Source organism: Mauremys mutica, chromosome 16 (genome assembly GCF_020497125.1).
Source record: "Mauremys mutica isolate MM-2020 ecotype Southern chromosome 16, ASM2049712v1, whole genome shotgun sequence".
Classification (NCBI taxonomy): Eukaryota; Metazoa; Chordata; order Testudines; family Geoemydidae; genus Mauremys; species Mauremys mutica.
In genome coordinates, this window is record NC_059087.1 from 26,800,332 (window position 1) to 26,819,769 (window position 19,438).

General features: G+C 51.0%; 1 protein-coding gene across 1 annotated transcript in view; it reads left to right on the forward strand.

The window, feature by feature from the left end:
• The window catches only part of RBM19 (RNA binding motif protein 19), a 112,642-nt gene that overhangs the window by 80,872 nt on the left and 12,332 nt on the right, over positions 1-19,438 (forward strand). Inside the window, exon 24 of the mRNA XM_044990523.1 lies at positions 12,766-12,886. Coding sequence (XP_044846458.1) covers positions 12,766-12,854 — 89 coding nt within the window. The 3' untranslated portion in view covers positions 12,855-12,886. The remainder of the gene's footprint in view (positions 1-12,765; positions 12,887-19,438) is intronic.

Here is a 19,438-nt window from a genome sequence, read left to right on the forward strand (position 1 = left end):
GAGCAAGGCCGCGGTTTAGATTAGCAGAGTGAGAGTGAGTCATGGAGCGGAACGTTTTTCATTTGTTGCCAGCCCTGAGCATTCCTGCTGGGGGCACACGTACTGTGAACATACAAACACCACCTGAACCCGCTCCGCTCTGCTGAGGCCCCGCGCTGCCTTCTTTGCAGAGAGCACGCTCCATTTTCCTCCTTTCTTTCTGCTTCCCAGCGAGACATTTCCACTGAAGCACATGGTCTCCCCTGCATTTAGTGCACCCCTGGTTCTTCCAAATAATGCGTGGGACAGCCAGGTTTTTTATGTGCAACCCAGTGTGTCTGCTTTACTTTGAATTTGAGGGCAGCTTATATCGTGCTTTTACCCACTGGGGTTGGGTCCTTGGCCGTGTAGATCATAGTCTTGTTTTCTTTCCCCCGTGTCTCCCAAGAGACGGAAAACACGCACCTTGCAATGCAGTGCACGTTTCAAAGAGTTGCATAAGTCTCTCCAAAGATCAGCAGCCTTAGAGGCAAGTTAACTAGAGAGTAGAAAGCATCAGTAGGGATGGTTGGGAGCTCTGCTTGTCTGGGTACAGCATCTTCTGTCCCTCCTCCCCCTCCCCTGAATTAGATTTCGAAAGCGAACCCACATAGCAGGCAAAGAGGGGGATGCTCTGGCAGACATGTGCGTGGGAGGGAGCTCAGGAGAGGAAGAGAAGTGAGCGTGAAAGCACAGTGGAGGAGAGTAAGTAAGCTGCTGGCTGTGTCTCATTCATCCAGAGTGCAGTTCAAACAGCAGGCTCGTGGCTGAGAGAAGCTTTCAGTCCTTTTGCAGGCCGCAGTGGCTGCGAATTCTGCAGAGCGCATATAATAGTGCCAGAAGAATCTGATGCAGAAATCTTTGTTTGCTGGTCTCTCAGGCAGGAGGGAAATGGCTTTGTTTGGCTACACGCTCAGGTTGTTTTTTTAAAAAAATGCCCCCCTTCCTGTTCTTTTGTTAATAGCAGGTAGGGCAGTGCTGTGGGTTAATGCTCTTGCCTGGAGAACTGGGTTCAAATACGACTTGCATCACTAGCAGCCGGCAGCCAAGCCAGCACCCCACCACCACCTCTCCCGAGACTCACTCAGTCTGTGAGCTTGTCCTGTCTTAACAAGCGAAATGGGGTCAGAGATGGTGGTTGCTTGGATTGAGAGACCCTGCCAAAGAGCCAAAGTTGCTGCGGGACGTGGTGCTGGTGAGACAGTAATTAGTGCTCTGGATAAACACTGACATAGCGCCTAATGGTACTGGGGGTGTTGTAGTGGTGGTTTTATGTTTGGGTGACGCGTCAAAGCAAGGTCCTGACCATGTGTGGTCATTGGCGATCCCGTGGCACAAGAAGAGGGGTGACAGCTGTGTTGCCCTGGCCAGTCTCCAGTAGCAATCATTGTGGTTATTCGATTGCATGCATTTCTGAGGTCCCTTCCCCGCAGTACTTAGGCACCGTGACCTGAACTGATTACCTGCCTCGACAGAGAGGAACAGGTCCCTGTAACAAAGCTGCTCACTGACAAGGAGGAATCCAGGTGTGGTCTCCAGTGTGCACAGCCGTGATTGCATCTCATTTACCTGGTAGGGGAAAGCCAGCAGGATGGTGGCGGGAGAGAGCTCACATGGTGCCTTCTCCTAAGTAGCATTCTGCTTCCTAGCTCCGAGTTTGAAAGCGGGTTCTGCCAGCCTCAGTGGTGTAGGGTGGGCATGGGCAGGGTGCAGGTGAGAGAGGATCTTCAGGAGAGCCAGGCTCAAGCCCATTTGGGGATTTAAAGAATGGAGGCTGTGTTCTTGAAATGGACCCAGACTTCGACTGGCAGACAGTCTAGCACAGTGGTTTTTAAACTTATCTTCTGGCGACCCAGTTGAAGAAAATTGTTGATGCCCGTGACCCAGCAGAGCTGGGGATGAGGGGTTTGGGGTATGGGCTCTGGGCTGGGGCAGGGAGTTGGGATGCAGGAGGAAGTCAGGGTTCTGGGCTGGGGGTGCAGGCTCTGGGGTGGGGCTGGGGATGAGGGGTATGGAGTGCTGGAAGGGGCTCCGGGTTTGGGAGGGCTCAGGGCAGGGGATTGGGGCGCGTGCTTTCCTTGGGCAGCTCCCGGTCAGCCGCACAGCTGGGGTGCTTAGGCAGGCTTCCTACCTGTCCTGGCACCGCAGATCGCGCTGCGCCCCAGAAGCGACCAGCAGCAGATCCAGCTCCTAGGCGGAAGCACACAAGCGGCTCCGCACAGCTCTCACCCAAAGGTACCACCCCTCCAGCTCTGATTGGCCGGGAACCAGCCAATGGGAGTGCGGAGCCGGTGCTCGGGCAGAGGCAGCACACGGAGCCCCGTGGTTCCCCCCCCCCCCCCCGCCTAGGAGCTGGACCTGCTGCTGGCTGCTTCCGGGGCGCAGCGCGGTGTCAGAACAGGTAGGAACTATCCTGCCTTAGCTGGGCAGCACCACCATCGAGACTTTTAACGGCCCGGTGGGCGGTGCTGACCAGAGCCGCCACAACCCAGTGCCTGGCATTCCATGACCCACTACTGAGTCGTGACCCGCAGTTTGAAAACCACTGGTCTAGCACATGCAGCGCTTGGTGGACCAACGTGAGCACTGCTTATGAAGGGGGGCTGCTATCTGCCTAATCGGCCGTGATTTCCAGGTGGCTTTCAGAGTCCTACAGCAGTAACCTAGCCTTGGGGGCACCAAGCATGTACCACCATGACCAGGGTAGCATCTGAGAGGAAAGGGAGAAGGAGGCGGAAAAGGCATTTCTGCCCACCCGAGCGCTGAGTGCCCAGGAGCAGAGATGAGTCCAGCAGGACCCTGACACATGGGGAGCAGACATCCTACATTAAGGGTGAGGTCACTATTGTTACCAGTTCTTCCAAGTGCTCCCTTTCACCAATAGCTCCCACTTCTGTATTACCGGGAGTGAACTGCTTTTCATGCCACTCCCTACTTCTGCTCTACTGTCCACAGCTGAGAAGGACAATCAGAGCTCGATGTCCTCAGCATACTGACAGCACTGCAGTCCCTTCCTTGAACTGATGGAGCATTCTTTGCTTCCTGCCCTAAACTCTTATGCAGTGTTACTGTGCATTGTTCAGCAGCTGCCTCCTGCCACACCAGATGGGCTGCCTTTCCGTGGGCAGTGAAGTGATTCCTGTATAGTTTACAAAGCGCTTTGGGATCCTTTAGGATCAAAAGTGCCCCAGAAATGCAAGTGATTTGTATTCACTGAATAAGACTGTAGACTCTGGTCATGTCAGGCTCAGGACTGGTATAATGAGGTGGTGCCCATCTGTATCACGCTGCCTTGGCGGTGCTATGAAGGCAGAACTGCGGAACATATGCCAGGACTACAGTACACCTGGCTCTCTTCCTGGTTATTAATAAGACTTGCACAGAAATGTGAGCAAACAATTAACGTGTCATGGAAGTTTCTGCAGATACTAGAATAAGGCAAATGTCTGGGCAGGACAAACGTGATGGATATTCCATATCCCTCGTAGGTTTCAGAATATACCCCTTTTGTAATCCTGTTGTTCTATGTTTCATGCTAATTGATAGTAAAAACTTAAAAAGTATTTTGAAACACTGGGGGGGGGGGAATTAAAAAAGCCCTCTTTCAGTTTCTTTTTCTTTGTGGCCACAACAAGGTTGTATAGGTGTTCCCAACATTAATACCTCATGTGTCCATGTATAGGACAGGCTTCACGGTGCCAACAAGGAGAGATGGGTTTGTAACAACGTCTCCAGTTTTTTAGCAGTGGATGACACATGTTGGTGCACTCTCCAAGACTACTGCGGCCCTCACTTTCACTAAATGTTTGAGTTGCATCCTCTTCATAGTGATTCTCTTAGAGTGGTGGTTCTCAACGACCAGTCCATAGACCTGCAATCTCCCTGACACAGTTTAGGAAGGCAGCAAGACGGTCCCTGGTGTCAAAAGGGTTGAGAACCACTGTCTTAGACCATAGGGTGGGTGCCCTTTTTAGCATTTCTATACATCAAAATAAGTTTAGACCAATAGATTTTAAGGTCAGAAGGGATCATGATCCTCATCTAGTCTGACCTACCAGATAGCACAGGCCAGAGAATCTCACCAACTGATTCCTGCATCCAGCCTATGACTTCTGTAGATCTCTTAGAAAGATATCCAGTTTCGACTTCTAGACGGCAAGTGATAGAGGATCCACCATCACTAGAGAATTTGGTCCAGCGGCTAATTTCCCTCACTGTTAAAAGTATGCACCTTATTTCTAATATGCATTTGTCTAAGTTCATCTTCCAATTGTTGGAACTTGGTTTTTGCCAGACTAAAGAGCCATCAGCTATCAGAAATGTTTTCCCTGTGTAGGTTTTTGCAGTTGTCATCAAGTCACCTCTTAGCCTTCTCTTCAGCAAACTAAATAGATAGTTTCTTCAGACTCTCACTTGTTTTTCAGACCTCAGATCGTCTTGTAGCTTTTTTTGAAACCTTTCCATGTTTTTTGCAACTTCCTTTTTGAAAGGTGGATACCAGAACTGGACACAGTATTCTGGAATGGTCTCACTACGGCCATATACAGCGACAGTAACACCTCCCTACTCCTAATTGATAGTCGCCTGCTCATGCATCCAAGGATTGTGTTTGCCCTCTTATAATATATCAGTATAGCCTCTTTTTAGTGCTCTCGGGTTGTATACGGTTTCTCTTAATACACAAGCCAAGGTTTTAAATCCTTTTTTTTATACACCATGCTGTTAGTCTGTGGAACTCAGTGCTATGAGATAGCATTGAGGCAGGAGCTTAGCAGAATTCCAGAAAAGTATTAGACGCTTTTATGTTCAAAAAGAACATTGGGAAGAAAAAACAATTTTAAAGGATAGAAACCCTTCTGCTTAAGGGCATAAAACAAGCTAGAGGTCTGCTCGGGTCTGATTTTTAAGCCGGAACCAAACCCAAGCTCACCTGTCCCAACTCTTCCCCCAGAACCCAATTCAGTGACACTGATGCCTCCTGCCCCGGGGGTTGGCGCCGGCGGCTGTGTGCCCTGCTCCTGCCATCCACTGCCCCCTGCTGTGCTGTGTGTGCCGTGCAGTGAGAGATGCTGCAATTCCTCGGCACGCTCGCGCCACAGTGCAGAAGCGCCTGCAGGAGCGGGACACGCGGCTGCCACTGTGCTGAGCCCAGGGCGAGGAGTTGCGCTGACCCAGCCGTGGCCCAAGGGGTGTTTGTACTTGAGTCCCCATTGAGTTTGGGCCAGGTTGCAAGTCTATAAAACAAACACTAAGGGCTTGTCTACGGAGAGAGAGGCGAGTTCATTCGAATGATCTAAAGATGTGTTTAAAATGGATTAGCTAAACCGCATTAAACCCCTGCGTGAACGCTTAATTCATTTCTGAAGTGAATTAAACTAGACTGAATTAAGGCCACTTGAATTCTGACAAATGCATCCACACAGGGGTTTAATGTGGCTTAATTAATCCACGTGAAAAAATCATTCGGATTAACTCTCCTGAGAGTCACTGTATAGACATGCCTTAACTGGGGGATGTCGGGAAGAAACTTCCCCCTGTGGGTAGGTTATTACGGGGTTTCTTCCATTTTCCTCTAAGGCATCTGGCGCTGCCACTGTCAGACACGTGCTGGGCTGGGCGGCCCACTGGGGTTATCTCTTACGGCATTTCCTGTGAGCCTGTATGGCAGCTGGTCTGCATTCAGCCACTCAAGGCTCCACTGGACCCTGCTCCGAGGACTTACGCAGGGCTCTGGATTCCTGCAGGGAAGGAGCTGGGTGACGAGAAGAATTTTCCTAGAATATTTTTCCATTGGGGAAGTTCCTTCTGCACCTGAGGCTGCTTTGCACACAAACCAGTGCACGGTTGAACTGGGAGCTGAGCACGACTCGTTTTGGGGTGCACCTCACTGTCACCACTCCAGTCCTCCCATGGCCTTTGGAAAATGGGGGTTGTGGAGGCTTTCATGGAGTCTGGTCTGTCCAGTCAGTTCCCAGAGGAGGTGATGCCTCAGAGAGGGGGACACATCTATGACCAGACACAACCCCCTCTTGCCTTCTGTAGCCCTTGCGATTCCAGACAGCAGTACCGCCGGTGTCGGCCTGCAAGCCTCCCTCTGCCTCTCTCACTCTGGCAGGTGGTGTCTGGGGACTATTTCCGAGCGAGCCGGTAATATCCTGCACACACTCCCTCTCTCCCGGGAGCTGCAATCCGTGCAGGGAAGGTACTTGCTCCCAATCCAGCTAAATTACTATTGACTTGTGTTCTCTGTGCTCCACAAACATTTCACTCAGCCGTCACCAGCAGGGCCGGCAATCTCCTGCCAGGGGTAACTTGGAAGGCCAGCTGCGCGGGGCCGTTTTTCCTGCTCTTCCCTATCGATCAAAGAATTAAACTGACGGGAGGGGGGATTTCGCACTAAGCTTAGGAGCAGGAAAGAGGGACTTTTCATTGGAAAGCTGAGGGCGGCGAGCATGGGTGTGTATAGGGGTGATGGGTATGTCCAAATGGAAATGGTGGCATGGCAGGGGATTTGTTTCATGTTTCAGTGCTAGAGGCATAGAAAAACACCAGGCAGTGAAGCAGCAACGTTTTATACCCAGTTCCTCTCGTTCTGCAGGAGGCTGTGGCGTGAACAGACGTGACCTGCCAGATCCTCTGCAGAAGGCTGTGGGGCTAATGTAAATAATGGGTCAGATCCCGAAATGGTGTAAATCAGTGTAGCTCCATTGATGCCAACTGAGGATCTGGCCCATTATTGACAATCTGCATCAATGGAGCTGCACCGATTTACACCAGCTCGGGATCTGGCCCAGTAGTACTTCCTGTAACTATCAAACCCAGTGTTGCCATCCTTGAGTTCGTTGGAAGGTTTTTTAGAGGCTTTTTGGTGGCCACTTTTGCTAGGTGCATTGTAGAGACCCCGCCTGTAATAGTGTTTGAAGAGCTCCTCAGAGCCTGTGTTTGTTTTCATTTCACCGGTATCTATCTCCCTTCCCCTCTGCTTTGTGCCTCTGTTTTTGTTTTGTTTTTCAGCGCATCTGTAACCAATGCAAACATGTGCCGTAGCCAGAGAGTAAAGCCCTGCCGGATTAGTGTGACAGCCTCAGCCCTGCCATGTGATAATCCCATGGTAATTCCCTGTTAGCCCCCGCCCCTGTCGGCTTTTGCTATTGTCTAAAGGAAGCAAATGGCATAGTTAGCAGGCAAGCCTTAACCAGCTTGGAGCAGCAGAACCGCAGCGCATGCACCAGAGTCAAACCAATTTGCTTCCCTTTCTTAGAAGGTGTGCAAATGGTTCTGTGCATTCCCAGCAGCTGCCTGCCTGCGTCCTCTCTGGGAGTTCCTAGTCTGGAGAGCAAGGGCCTGCTTATGTGGGGAGTTAGCGCCTGCCTCTAACGCATGCAGCTGGCCCCCCGCACTGAGAACAGGGCCCCATTGTGCTGGGTGCTGTACAGACACGTAGGAAGAAGCAGCCCCTGCCCTAAAGAGCTCACATTCTAAATAGGCAGAGAGGCTGAGACTTGCCCAGAGTCACTCCGGATGTCTGTGGCAGAGCCAGGACTCGAACCCAGATCTCTTCTACATTGCATCAGGGCAAGCGTTTGCAGGGACGGGCAGATCCTCACTGGCAGCTTGTATTTTATTATATTGTTTTCATTTGATGCTGATCCAACGTGCTGTCTTGGCAGCGCTGCAGATTGAACTCCTCTACCCACGGAGCAGTATGGCATGGGAAAGCGTCCCACACCCACCTCCCCACCCATCAATGTGCTTTGCCTCCACCCTGCACAGTACAGTAGAGCTCACCGATGGTTTGATGGCAGCTGACTCCCTGTGGCCCTTTTGTTCCCGGGCACGTCTGCAGACGCTGCCTGTTGTTACCAGCTGCAAGGGACATGATGATGTGCACATTTGCCTACTAGGGCTTGGACTGTGGCTACTGACTTATTTTTCAGAGGCCACCGAATCACCGTCGGGTGGTGGTAACGTTCATTCACAGTGATCTGAGTGAGATTGCAGCTGATGACCTAGAGGCGGAAGGCTCCGCGTTCCCATCTCTCATCCCCTTAGCTGGCCAGTCCCCCTGCCAGGAGGCGGAGAAGCTCTCTCCCAGACGGTCCCATTCACAATGCTGTGTGCAGCCCCTCTCAAGACACTTCAGTTGTCTATGCCCAGCTGCTGAAATCTCCCTACTACAGCTATGTGCACCTTGGGACGGACTCATTCCTGGGGAGCTGGAGCTGTAGTAGCTACCACAGAGGAGTCAGGACTCTTGGGTTCTCTTCCTGACTCTGCCACCAGCTTCCCGTGCGACGTTGGCCAAATCCCAGTTCTGTCTGCATGCAAAACAGCAAAGGATGCTTGGGCGTTTGTGCAGAGTGGTGTTTCAGTGAGTTTCTGCTTTCAGCTGTGATGTTAATTATTCAGAATTAAAATTCAAACTGTTGGACGCCATGCAAGTTCCCTCCTAGGCAGCAGAAGGGATGCAAAGCACTGGAGGTAACTTTGGGTATTTAAGGACAGATTTTACGAAGCCCACAGGCCTGCCAGTGAGACCCATGGTGTTTCAGCCGCTGTTTATAGGCACTTTAGCAGGTTAGGGTGACAGTGTAGAAGGGTGGAAGGTCCAGTGGACTTAGGAGACCCAGATTCAATTCCTTGCTCCCCCACACACACTTCTTGTGTAACCTTGAGCAGGTTACAGTGTGTCTGTGCCTCAGTTTCCTCTCTGTACAACGGGAACATTAGCCCTGCCCTACCGCACAGGAGTGTGTGTGAAGACTGTGAGGTGCTCAGATGCCATAGGGATGACGGTCATGTAAATTCCTCAGACAACTGGAAGGCTGAGGACCACCTGTCTCCTTCTTTTCTATCGCCACCATTACAGTGGAGCTGCTGCCTGTGCTCCTCCTTTTTTCCCCTGCCCCCCTAAACGCTCCTCTCGCACAAGCACCTGGCGTGGCATTACCACGTAGAGCCACGAGTGGTGGAACTGCCTTCTCCAGCGTGGGGCATTGGGGCCCGGGTTTGGTAAGCTTCCAGGCTCACTGCACTGCAAGCTGAGGAGTGACCCGGAGGTGAATGTGAAGTGCCTAGGCAAACACTTGAACACTGCCTGATGCAGTGCCCTCTGTCAACATCCTGTGCTCCTGAGGAACTATTCAAGCTAAGCGATAAGCCCAGATCTGGGCTGTCATTTTCGAGGGATAAGCGGTGGTGTTGATCTTTTGAGGGAGAGCAAGATGAGACCCCTCAGGCTCCCTACGCTATTATAATACACACAAAGGGGCCGTGTTTGGGTCGCCCTGCGGAACCTTGATTCCGGCAGTTCCTATTTTTTGAGCGTTTGACTTTTCAACGTTCTTTTAACTCATTTTTTGTCTGTAACGAGTAGCTTATAAAGGGTCAATAAGTGATAATATGATCTGCAGATACGGGTGGTAGGTAAATGTATCCGTAGAAGGTGTAATTGACGAGCCGTGGTCATAGGCAACCTAATGATATGTTTAATTTTTGACACTTTAAAACAGCTGCCTATCAATTGCTAACCCTTTACCACTATGAATATAACGGTAATATAAGGTATAACCCGTTTACACACCAAAAAGCAACACACGGATGATTAGGGCTTCTTTAAATTTTGGAAAATTGGAGTTAATGTTTATAGTTAAGGTTCCATCAGCAGCCTTCTGATTGACGGCATCTGTCTCCAGTTCTTGGTTCCCCCAGACATATGCAGCTTGCTTCTGATCTCCTTTACACTGGTATAACTCCACTACCATCAGCAAAGCTACTCCGGAGTCACCCCTGAAATCTGAACCCAGCCCTGTGTGCTGACTACCACATATGAGTTAACGCTGCTGATGGTGGTCGGAGGGTAACCGTACCTGTTCCCGCTTTGTGCAGCGTGTAGCGCAAAGTACCAGTTGGACTTGGTGCACGTATACAGAGAGCACGTTATCCCCTGTTTCTCAATAACAGAGTGAAGTGTGACCTCAAGTTAGTGTCCTCACCAGTGTTGCGTGTGTGTCACTAGGACTTCTGGGGGCACATCCCAGGGTTCTTCGCACTTTGGTGAGCTGAGCCGCTGTATGGTTTTGGTTTTTTGCACCCAGTGAATTGTAGAACTTCTCTGTCCTGGGCACGCAGGGTGAATTGAGGGAAGGCATTAGAGGACTTTCAGGTAGGAGGCTGGGCTAATTCTGACATCTCTGAAAGTTAGTAGAAAGGTGATCTGGGATGAGTCAAAGATGACTGTGGGATGGGTAGCATTAGGGGGGGCAGTAGATGGCGATCGGGTAAGGATCCTAGGGCAGAGTTAAGGTTACTGGTGACTGTGAGGTTCCAGACTTTCAGATGTTTGTTTCACACATTTCCTTGTCATGTTTAAGCAAGACACAGCTGCAGCCTTATCTCTCACTTTAACAATGGGAGGGTTGTTCTCTTAATAGATCATTCTAGCCTTCCTCCTGTCTCCAGGGGTCGGATGCTGAGCGGAAGCCATAGCAGGAGAATTCCGCCCCCCCCTCCCCCGGTGCCGATCTCTACTCCCCTTCTCCTGTCTCCCACAGCATTCCTAAAGTATAGACGTCGAGGGAGACCAATTCTGGCATTCTGTCAAGGAATTTAATTGAAAAATAAAATCATTAGATGGGAACTCCAGAAATGCAAAATTGTTTAAGGGGGAAAGAGGAGGTGTGAGCTTTTGTCAGGTTAATTTCTTCTGTATTGACGCTTTGTGACATTTCCTTGTTGTTTATCTTCGGCAGCAGCTGTAATGCTAAAAGAAAATGCACAGCTTGTTCCATTTATTTATTTTACACCTTTCTTCAGTCCTACGGTATGTTTGTTTGTTTGAGAAACCCAGTGAGGCTTTTGATGTCTGAGAGCAGGATTTAAACAGCTGTTCTCTGAGTGGAGGTGTGCTTCCTCATGGGAGGAGGATGGGGGGGGAAGGGGTAGCTTGTCTGTCTTTCCTCAGCAAGCAGGGCTAAAGGTCTCCCTTGACTGGTGTCACTAAGCTGGGTGATAATTTTTCCACGGATGCTCGCCTGGAGCCTGAAATGAATTCACTCTGGCCACGCTCACTCTCCTCTGGGTTTACTCTTGGCAAGCATATCGCCCAGGCTGGTTATCCCTAATGTCGCACCCTCAAAAGAAAGCCGCCGTTAAAGGTGTACACAAGAGGGCTCACCCCATATGCTGGTGCCATGATCCAACATGGAGACGGAAAAGCCCCATGTGATTTACATGACAAATCCCAACTAGCCAGCACAGCTTAACGCTCGTGATCAATCCACAGTGGACATTGCTGGCCCATGGACACACAGGATCGTACCCCAAATGTAGCATGTAGCCCTGTCCTGGGTGGATCATCCTCCTCCTCCTCCCTGACAAATAGCAGTGGGACCCTCAGTCCTGACTTGAATGCCTCATGGGGGCTTAAATGCCCGTGAGACGTGTTCCTGTATAAATGGAATCAGTAGATCAGGGTGCACCAAAGGAGTGGGCACTGCAAGGCATCCCACTGCATACTTCTTTAAAGCAATGTGGGCTTTGCAGAGGCCGCAGCAGGAAAGGGGTTAAATCTCCCCCCAGCTTTGGAGGCAGTGAGTCGTTGCTGTCGCTCGCCACCCCCCGGAACACCCGGCCCCAGGGAGCGCCCCTTATTGGGGAGCGAGTCGAAGTCAGGCTGCGTCTGCATGGCACAGCCCCAGCGTCGTTAACATCAGCCAAGAGAGTGACAGGCACTTAGTTCATGCTTTGCCGCACCTGCCCTTCTGTTTCCGGCTGCCGCCGCTGCCACAGCTCCCATTACCTCCCTGCAAATTCAATTTCCAGAGGCCATTGTGCACTGCCAGAGCCCGATTATTACAAAGAAGCAAATGATAGTTGAGGGCTTTAAAGACGAGCTGCTCAGGAGAGCTAGAGCGGGGGAGAGGGCGCTAACGATGGCGTAAGCAGCCCGGGGGTTGCTGCGGGGGGGGGGACCGGGGCAGCCACTTCCCTCCTCTGCACACCGTCCAGGGGACATTATCCTGGTGGGGAAACTGCTGGTTGCCTTGCCCCCTGCTCCCCCCGCCCTGCCAGTATCCCCCTCCATGTGCCCTCGTCTCGCTGAGACCAGGTGTGCTGCCCCTCTCTCCTGCTCTTCACCCCTTTGCGTCCTGTGATGAGCCCCTCTGATAGGCTCCACACGCACACATGGCATCTGGCTGCCCCCACAGGGCACAAGTGTCCTCCCTTGTCAGAGAGGAGAAAGGGGGATGATCTGCAGTCCCATAACACACACTCATCCTGCATAGCAGCAAGTGGAAGGAGACGGAGTCCCCAGGAGCCCTCTCCTGCCCTGCCCTCCCCACTGCTACAGAGACAAGCCCACAAGAGTCACAGCAGTGTGGAAGCTTCCACAGCCCGTCCTCTTCCTGCCCCGGGCCCCATGGAGCAGAGACCAGGGTGCAGGCTCGCTCGGCCTTCTGCTCCTCTGAAGGGGAGGAGACCCTTTCAGCTTGCCTGGGGCGGAGAGACGTGATCAGAGCTCAGGCCCGAGAGCCAGGAACGCCCTCATTCTAATCCCAGATGTGGCAGCACCGGGCTCTGAAGCGTTCAGACGCGGTTGTTGCCAGCCCTGTGCACTGCTCAGCACGGGCCAGGGGTTGGGAATGCTCCTCAGAAGCTGGCTGCAGTGAGGTGCAGATGCATGTCTTTTCATTGTGTCTGTCTTCTCTCTCCCCGCCCTCTCCTCTGCCATCTGCGCCTCCACAGATTCCCCAAAGAAGAAGAAGCGTGCTGTGGCTTTGGACGAAATCCTGGAGCAGCTGGAGGACGACGGTGATGACGATGCAGGCGACTAGCAGACTCATCAGCTGCTGTTCAGAGTCTGAGGGTATGTGTTCCATGCGGGGCAGGGGCAGGGGCAGGTCCTCTCAAAATTCAGTTGTTTTATTATTTCTCGTATGGTAGCACCTAGGCGCTCCAGTCAAGGATCATGGTCCCATTGCGCTAGGTGCTGTACAAAGAAAGCAGACCCTGCCTCAGAGTTACAGTCTTCGTGTCGGACTGGATGCAACAGCTGGTCCAAAAAGACAAATGGGGATGGGGGAGGATGCAAGGTAAGGGTAAAATAAGCAGCTTAGCAGAAACTCGGAGGTCCCAGCCCACCGCTTGCCTGGTCCTTTCCAAGGTGCGTGGGCCTTTTGGCTGCAGCGGGTGGCTGCTCTTATAGAAGCAAAAGGCAGGTTTCTTTTCAGTGTAGAATCAGTCCCTGCTCTTCCCTGGTTATCTATTTCCTCTCATCCAAACTTCCCAAAGCACTTTAGGAACATTAAGTCCCACAGCAGGTATTAAGTGTCATGACTGAGGTCTCACAGCAGGTTAGTTGCAGAGCTCGGAGAAGACCCTAGCAGTCCCGACTCCCACTTACCAGATGGCACTGTCTCAAAGGCTGGTTGTTCCATTAGCTGGAAGCAGTTCTTGACCAGTTTGCGATGCCCCCATGTGCAACCTGTCACCCCCTCACCAGTTTTTTTGTCATGATACTGGGGTGGTGGATCAGAACCGGGTCCCGTTCTGGTGCCACGTTTGGGCTTTGGGGTGAAATCGGTGGCCAGACTGCTCGCTTTATGTGCTTTCCCGTGGCTTTGAGAGGAAAGGCAGCGGAGCTGGAGAATACCGAATCCTCCCTCACCTGCCCCTGCTCCGTTCGAGGAAACAGATGGGCTGCCAAAAGAGCCTGCCTAGAGACCAGCCAGCAGCTGTTGCCACAAAATGGGTAGCTTGGCAATCTCCTTTCTCCTGCCGCCATCGCTGCCTTGCGCCGCCTCGCTCCATCTGCAGGGACCAGGCGCCTCAAGGTCACTGAGATGCTACCACGGGGCTGAGTGACAGCTGTGCTGTTCAGACACCGCTGTGCCGTTCTGCAGTCACCTGCTACAAACTGCTCTGGACGGCTGTCGTACTGGAGGGGTTTGGCTAGCTCAGGGCTCGCAGCATGCAGCCAGTCCCCTCTAGAGTCGGGTTCGCAGCGAGCAGAGGCATCCACCACTGGCTGGCAGGTGTGAACCGAGACTGAGATCTTAGTCCCGTTTCTAGTGGGGCAGGTAGCTGTTGCACCATGGCCATGAAATCTAATTGGGACCTCTCACCGTCTCAGCCGAGTGGCCAGAGATGGAGTGGGACATAGTGAGCTCCTCTGACCCAGGGGGCTGAACACTCTGTCTGTGTCTCTTGGTGAGCCAGTGTGTGGGTACCATGCCCAGGTGTGCCGGCTCTGTGCAAAGAGGGCTTGTCAGGCCGATGCTTCTCATCAGGGCTAAATTCGCTGGCAAAATAGGATGGAAGTGAAACGCTGTGACACAAAACAAAAGCCACCTAGCCCCAAAGTGGCATGTAATAGGATTCAGGATGTTGCACTGCCTTCTTCCTTTGACTGGTAAGCTACTTAGAGTGTCTTGTTCATGCTGCCTTGAGTGGTAATTGGCATTGCTCCCTGGCGTGGGGCGCTGGGAGGGGACACAGTCCCAAAGGCTCTAGGGAGGATGGAACAGTTTCTGTGGAAACCGGTGCGGGCTAATAAATAAGCCAGGCCTGCTGCACCCTTCCGTGCCTGCGACTGCAGGTTATAGCTCCCCTTCCACCTCATTCCTGCGCCGCCGCAGCAAATCCTGCTCACTCAGCACTAGTGCCCGCAACCAGTGGCGCTCGTGCCAGGACAGTGGCTGCAGGATAGTGGCTGCTACAGATTTGTTTACATGCATTTGCTTATGGTGTGAGGGACAGATACAGATGGTACATTTCACCCTTAGTGTGAATTCCAGCCTTCCACTGCACGTTTTCAGATTTAACTTAATATTCTATTCATATAGTTGGTTTTTTGGTTGCTGAGTTTCTAGGAATAAATTTATTTTTGGATGTTTTTTTTAATTGGGTAGATTTATCGTAAACTCCTCTTCAGTGCAGGTGGCTAGACGTGGCTGCATTTTCACCTTCTGCATGTGCAGACATGTGCGAGGCAGCGTTTCAGATTGTTGCACCAATCAGAAATTTGTGAGTGTATTTAAGTGCAATGACTTTCATTTCTTCCTTAATGATGTGTCAGTGCGGCTCCCGCTGTAGGGGCACTGGCCCCTCAGGCACTCGATCAGATGTTTTTGAGGAGCAGCGTCCATCAGGGGTGTACACGTGCCCTATGCCACCTCATGCTCCCGTGGGAGGGCGTGAAGAGCTGGCTGCCCTCGGCAGCGACATGGATCCTGGTGACTGTCCGACCCGCTGCTCTTTTGTGAGCTTCAAACTCATTAGTTTTGTGAAGAGTCTTTCATCGCTTTCCACCATTGTTAATTCTTTGAAACGAGGCGTTCCAAAACGAAGAGAAAAAGATCAGGAGACACCCACCCGGGCACAGCAGGGCAGGGTGCTCCATGCTAACTGCCATGGTGGACTCCAAGCCTTCAGGGTTTGGACTGTACCCGACCTACAACGGACTCATCCCTCTCGTCGATGGGCACAGCTGATGCCCTGTCTGTCTGGGGGAGGGTCGTATCCTTGATAGGTACTTGTTGTGCAAATCATTCTTGTCAAGGATTCATGCCCAAGGACACATGGCTCAGACTTCACCTGCTCAAGCAGTTGATGCATGTCACCTCAACCCAGAGGAGACATCCGCCTCTGAGGAACCCATGGGGTGACCCTCAGCAAGTTCTTCTCTGAGCAGACACCGCATCCTGGGGTCTAGCAGTGAGAAGAAAGGCAGGAAGAAAACCCCGCCAAAGTCCGCCCTGATGACATTGACGCCAATCACCCAGCACTGGGGCCATCGATGCAGCTGAGTCCGGCAACCACCTCGACACGTACATGATGCCACTTGCCAGCTCTGGTTCAGGGCAGTCTATTCTCCAGTGAAACCCCTGATAGACAAGAAGGTGGTAGTACTGTATCATATCACTAGTTGCTGGCTGACTCCCTCAAACACTTGAAAAGGGTTCCCCTTCTCAGTCCCCTCCCCAGCAAAGGCCTTCATCACAGATGTGTCAGGTACAGGATGGAGAGCTCACTTGCACCACCTATAGATCCGAGTCACCTGGTTCCCAAACAATGGGGAGCTGCATGTGTACATCCCAGAACTCAGCCGTCAGAATGGCCTGTATGCTGTTCCTGCCTCTTCTCCAAAACTCAGTCGTGGTGATCTTCGCAGAGAACATGATGACCATGTGCTAGATAAACAAACAAGGGAGTGCCCACTCCTCACCCCTCTGCCTCAAAGCCATCGAGGGGTGCCATCAGAACAGGGTAACACCCAGTGGCCCGTCACCTCCCAGGAATCAGACCTGTGAGCAGGCAGTTAGTGACCAACATGTATGGTCATTGCACAGATCCATCACAAAAGCGACTTCCAACAGTGGAGACCCCTGAGTCAGCCACGAAGAGCAACACACATTGTCCGAACTTTGGCTCCGAAAGAGGCCTGAGTCATTCCAAATTTCTTCCTCCTGCAGTGGAACCAAAAGTGTCTTTCTTCCAATTCCCCTGATTCCCAGAGTGACTTCCAGAATCAAGAGGCAAAACCATGATCCTGAGTTGTTTTCTCTGATGGTAAAGCAAAACCCAACGAAAGGAGTGAGCTCAGACTGGGTACAATTTTCAGAATGGCTTGGGGGCTGAAGTTCCAGTAACTTAAGTTGAAAATTAGGCTCCTAAGTCATCTATGTGCTTTTGAAAATGTTACCTGCTCTGTGGACTGTGTGAGTAGAACAGGTCAGGAAAGGCACCTGCTCATAAACCTCTTGAGGTTACCTAGGTGTCGCTGCCAATCCTGAGGTGCTCCCTAGTTTTCAATTGCTTTGCCCTGTCTAGTTTTAATATTTCTAAGGAAAGGGTCCCCCTCCCCACCCTCTTTCCGTCTTAGCTGTGTCCTCAAAATGAGCCCCTTGTGTGTGCAGAGAGTCTGCCAGCTCTCAGGGGCATGTCACACAAAAACAACACATGTATTAGTGGGAGAGAGGCTGGTTTTCTCTGTGATAGCTGTCTGTTGTTGCAAGACTCTTACCAATACGCCTAGCAGTGGGATGCTCATAACCTTACTTATTACTGGACTTTTGTTAAACCCACAGCACCGGTGGCCTCCTGAATAGTGACTCAAAACACATCTGGGCCTGCAGCTGACCAATAACCTTTCTAATATGTCTGCCTTCCCGGGCTCCCGTTTGTGACGGAAGCACGCGCAGCATCAGGGCTCTGCTGATAAAAGGAAAGGTGGCTGCATGACCACAGGAATAATCCAAGCTGGGTTAAATAACTGTCTGCTCCATGCCGTGCGTCTGGAATAAGTACAGGGCCTTGAGAGACCATTTGTCCTTTTGGAATGGCTCTAATATAAGGATGCCTCCAGATGCATCTGCTGTTAACACCTTCCTCTTGAGCAGGGAGCAGGAGGAGAGACGTGAGGGTGAGGAGGGAGCAGCGTGAGGGGAAAAGGACGGTGAGCCTGGGTTAGAGCCGGGAATTGCACAGGCAGGGTAGGGTCTGTTGACAATAAACACAGAGCTCTCCCCATGTACCTCTGGCCTGATCCATAGCATTCTGCCCTTCCGGTCCTTTGTAGGCACCGGGAACAAAGGTTCCACCATCATCCCTTTCATGTTGCCTGCAGCTCCCTGCTGTTCCAGTCACGCTGAACTGGACCGTTAAGTATCTACATGGGGAAGAAGTATTTAATAATGGGCTCTTCAAATAGCAGCGAAAGGTCGAATGTGATCCAGGGGTTGGAAGTGGAAGCTAGACAAATTCAGACTGGAAATAAGGGGTCAACTTTTAACAGTGAGGATCATTAACCACTGGAATCATTTTACCCAGGGTTGTGGTGGATTCTCCATCACTGACAATTTTTACAATCAGGATGGGATGTTTTTCTAAAAGCTCTGCTCTGGGAATTATCATGGGGCAGGTCTCTGCCCGGCATGACACAGGAGGTCAGACTAGATGATCACAGTGGTCCCTTCTGGCCTTGGAATCGATGAATCGGTTAACTGCATTGGTGGTTTTGTTACTTGACCAAACGTTCACTTGGTAATAGGCAAACTCACTTTTGCTTGAGATTTAGGTTCCTCTCTGCAGTGGAGAAAGACTAGTGCACTAAATGTCACTGGAACCCTTACCCAGGGCTTCACACTATGCAAACATGGATTCTCCCAACCCTCTTAAGAGGAAGGATGGACATTGCCCGCATGTTGCAGATTGGTAAACTGAGGCACAGAAGGTTAAAGTGGCGTGTCAGCTTGTCAGTAAAAGGGAGGGGTTAAGACTGATTGGAAGCTCTTTGAGGCAGAGGGACCATCTTCTTGCTCTGGGTTTGTACAACTCCTGACACAATGGGATCTGGACCATGACCAGACTCGTAAGAGCTACAGTGATATCAGTGATTAATAACCATTGTGGCATTCCTGTCTCCTGCTCAGTCTGCATTACTTTCATCTACTATGCCTTTGGGGAGGGAAAAACAAACAGAAAGACCTATTATTGATCTCCGATAGCTGTGAGGTCATCGAGATTATGATGATTTCACGGCATGAAATTGAGAAGACAGGCTGGGTAGAGATGCATCTTTTGATGGAGAAGTTTCACAATGGCTTGTGCAGATGGAATTTGCATATTTGGAAATGAAAACTGGAAGGCTGGGTGGGGGGTGGGGGGAACTCATGTAAATGATAAGTCGAGATTCTGGTTCCTTTTAAATGATTTTTGAAAAGGTTTGTATGAAACGGCTAGGGAGTGAGTAGAGGAGTGGAAAGACGACATATAGTTGATATCCATTCTTCCCTGATGACAACTGGTGGGGGTCAGAATGGGGGTTCTGACTCCGGCCTTTTTAAAGCGCACGTGAAAGACAACTTAAGCAAGGCTTGACGGGGTTGTGGGTTTGTTGGGTTTCCCTCCCCCCCTTCCTTTCTTATTGTCTTTTATGGCAGGGCAGATTTCTTGCTGAGAGTCTCTGTGCTCTGTAGCAGCAACGAAAAGGATTAGCGCAAGCAGAGCATGTAGGCTTTAGAGAACAGAGCAGAGTTTGGTTTCAACATCTAATTCAATTTGTTCTGCCGAGATTGAAATATGAAATGGTTGCCAGTCAAACGTTCAAAGGCGCAGGGGAGGGGGGGGGGAAGGGAGCCTTCTCGCATTTAAATTTTAATGAAAATTAATTTAACCCTTTGATATGTTTTAAAACATGTTATTCCCCATTGGTGTACAGGCTTTTCCTCTTTGAAAGTAATGAAGACTTTCTTTTCCCTTAATGATACTTCTCTTATTCAGCAGTTGGCATTGGCCAATTTTTCAGACAATTTCGTTTCAAACAAATCTCTTTAATGTTGGTGGGGGAAGCTTTTACATGTATGTACAATATAATATATGTGTGCGTGTGTGTATGTATGTGTGTATTGTTATGGAG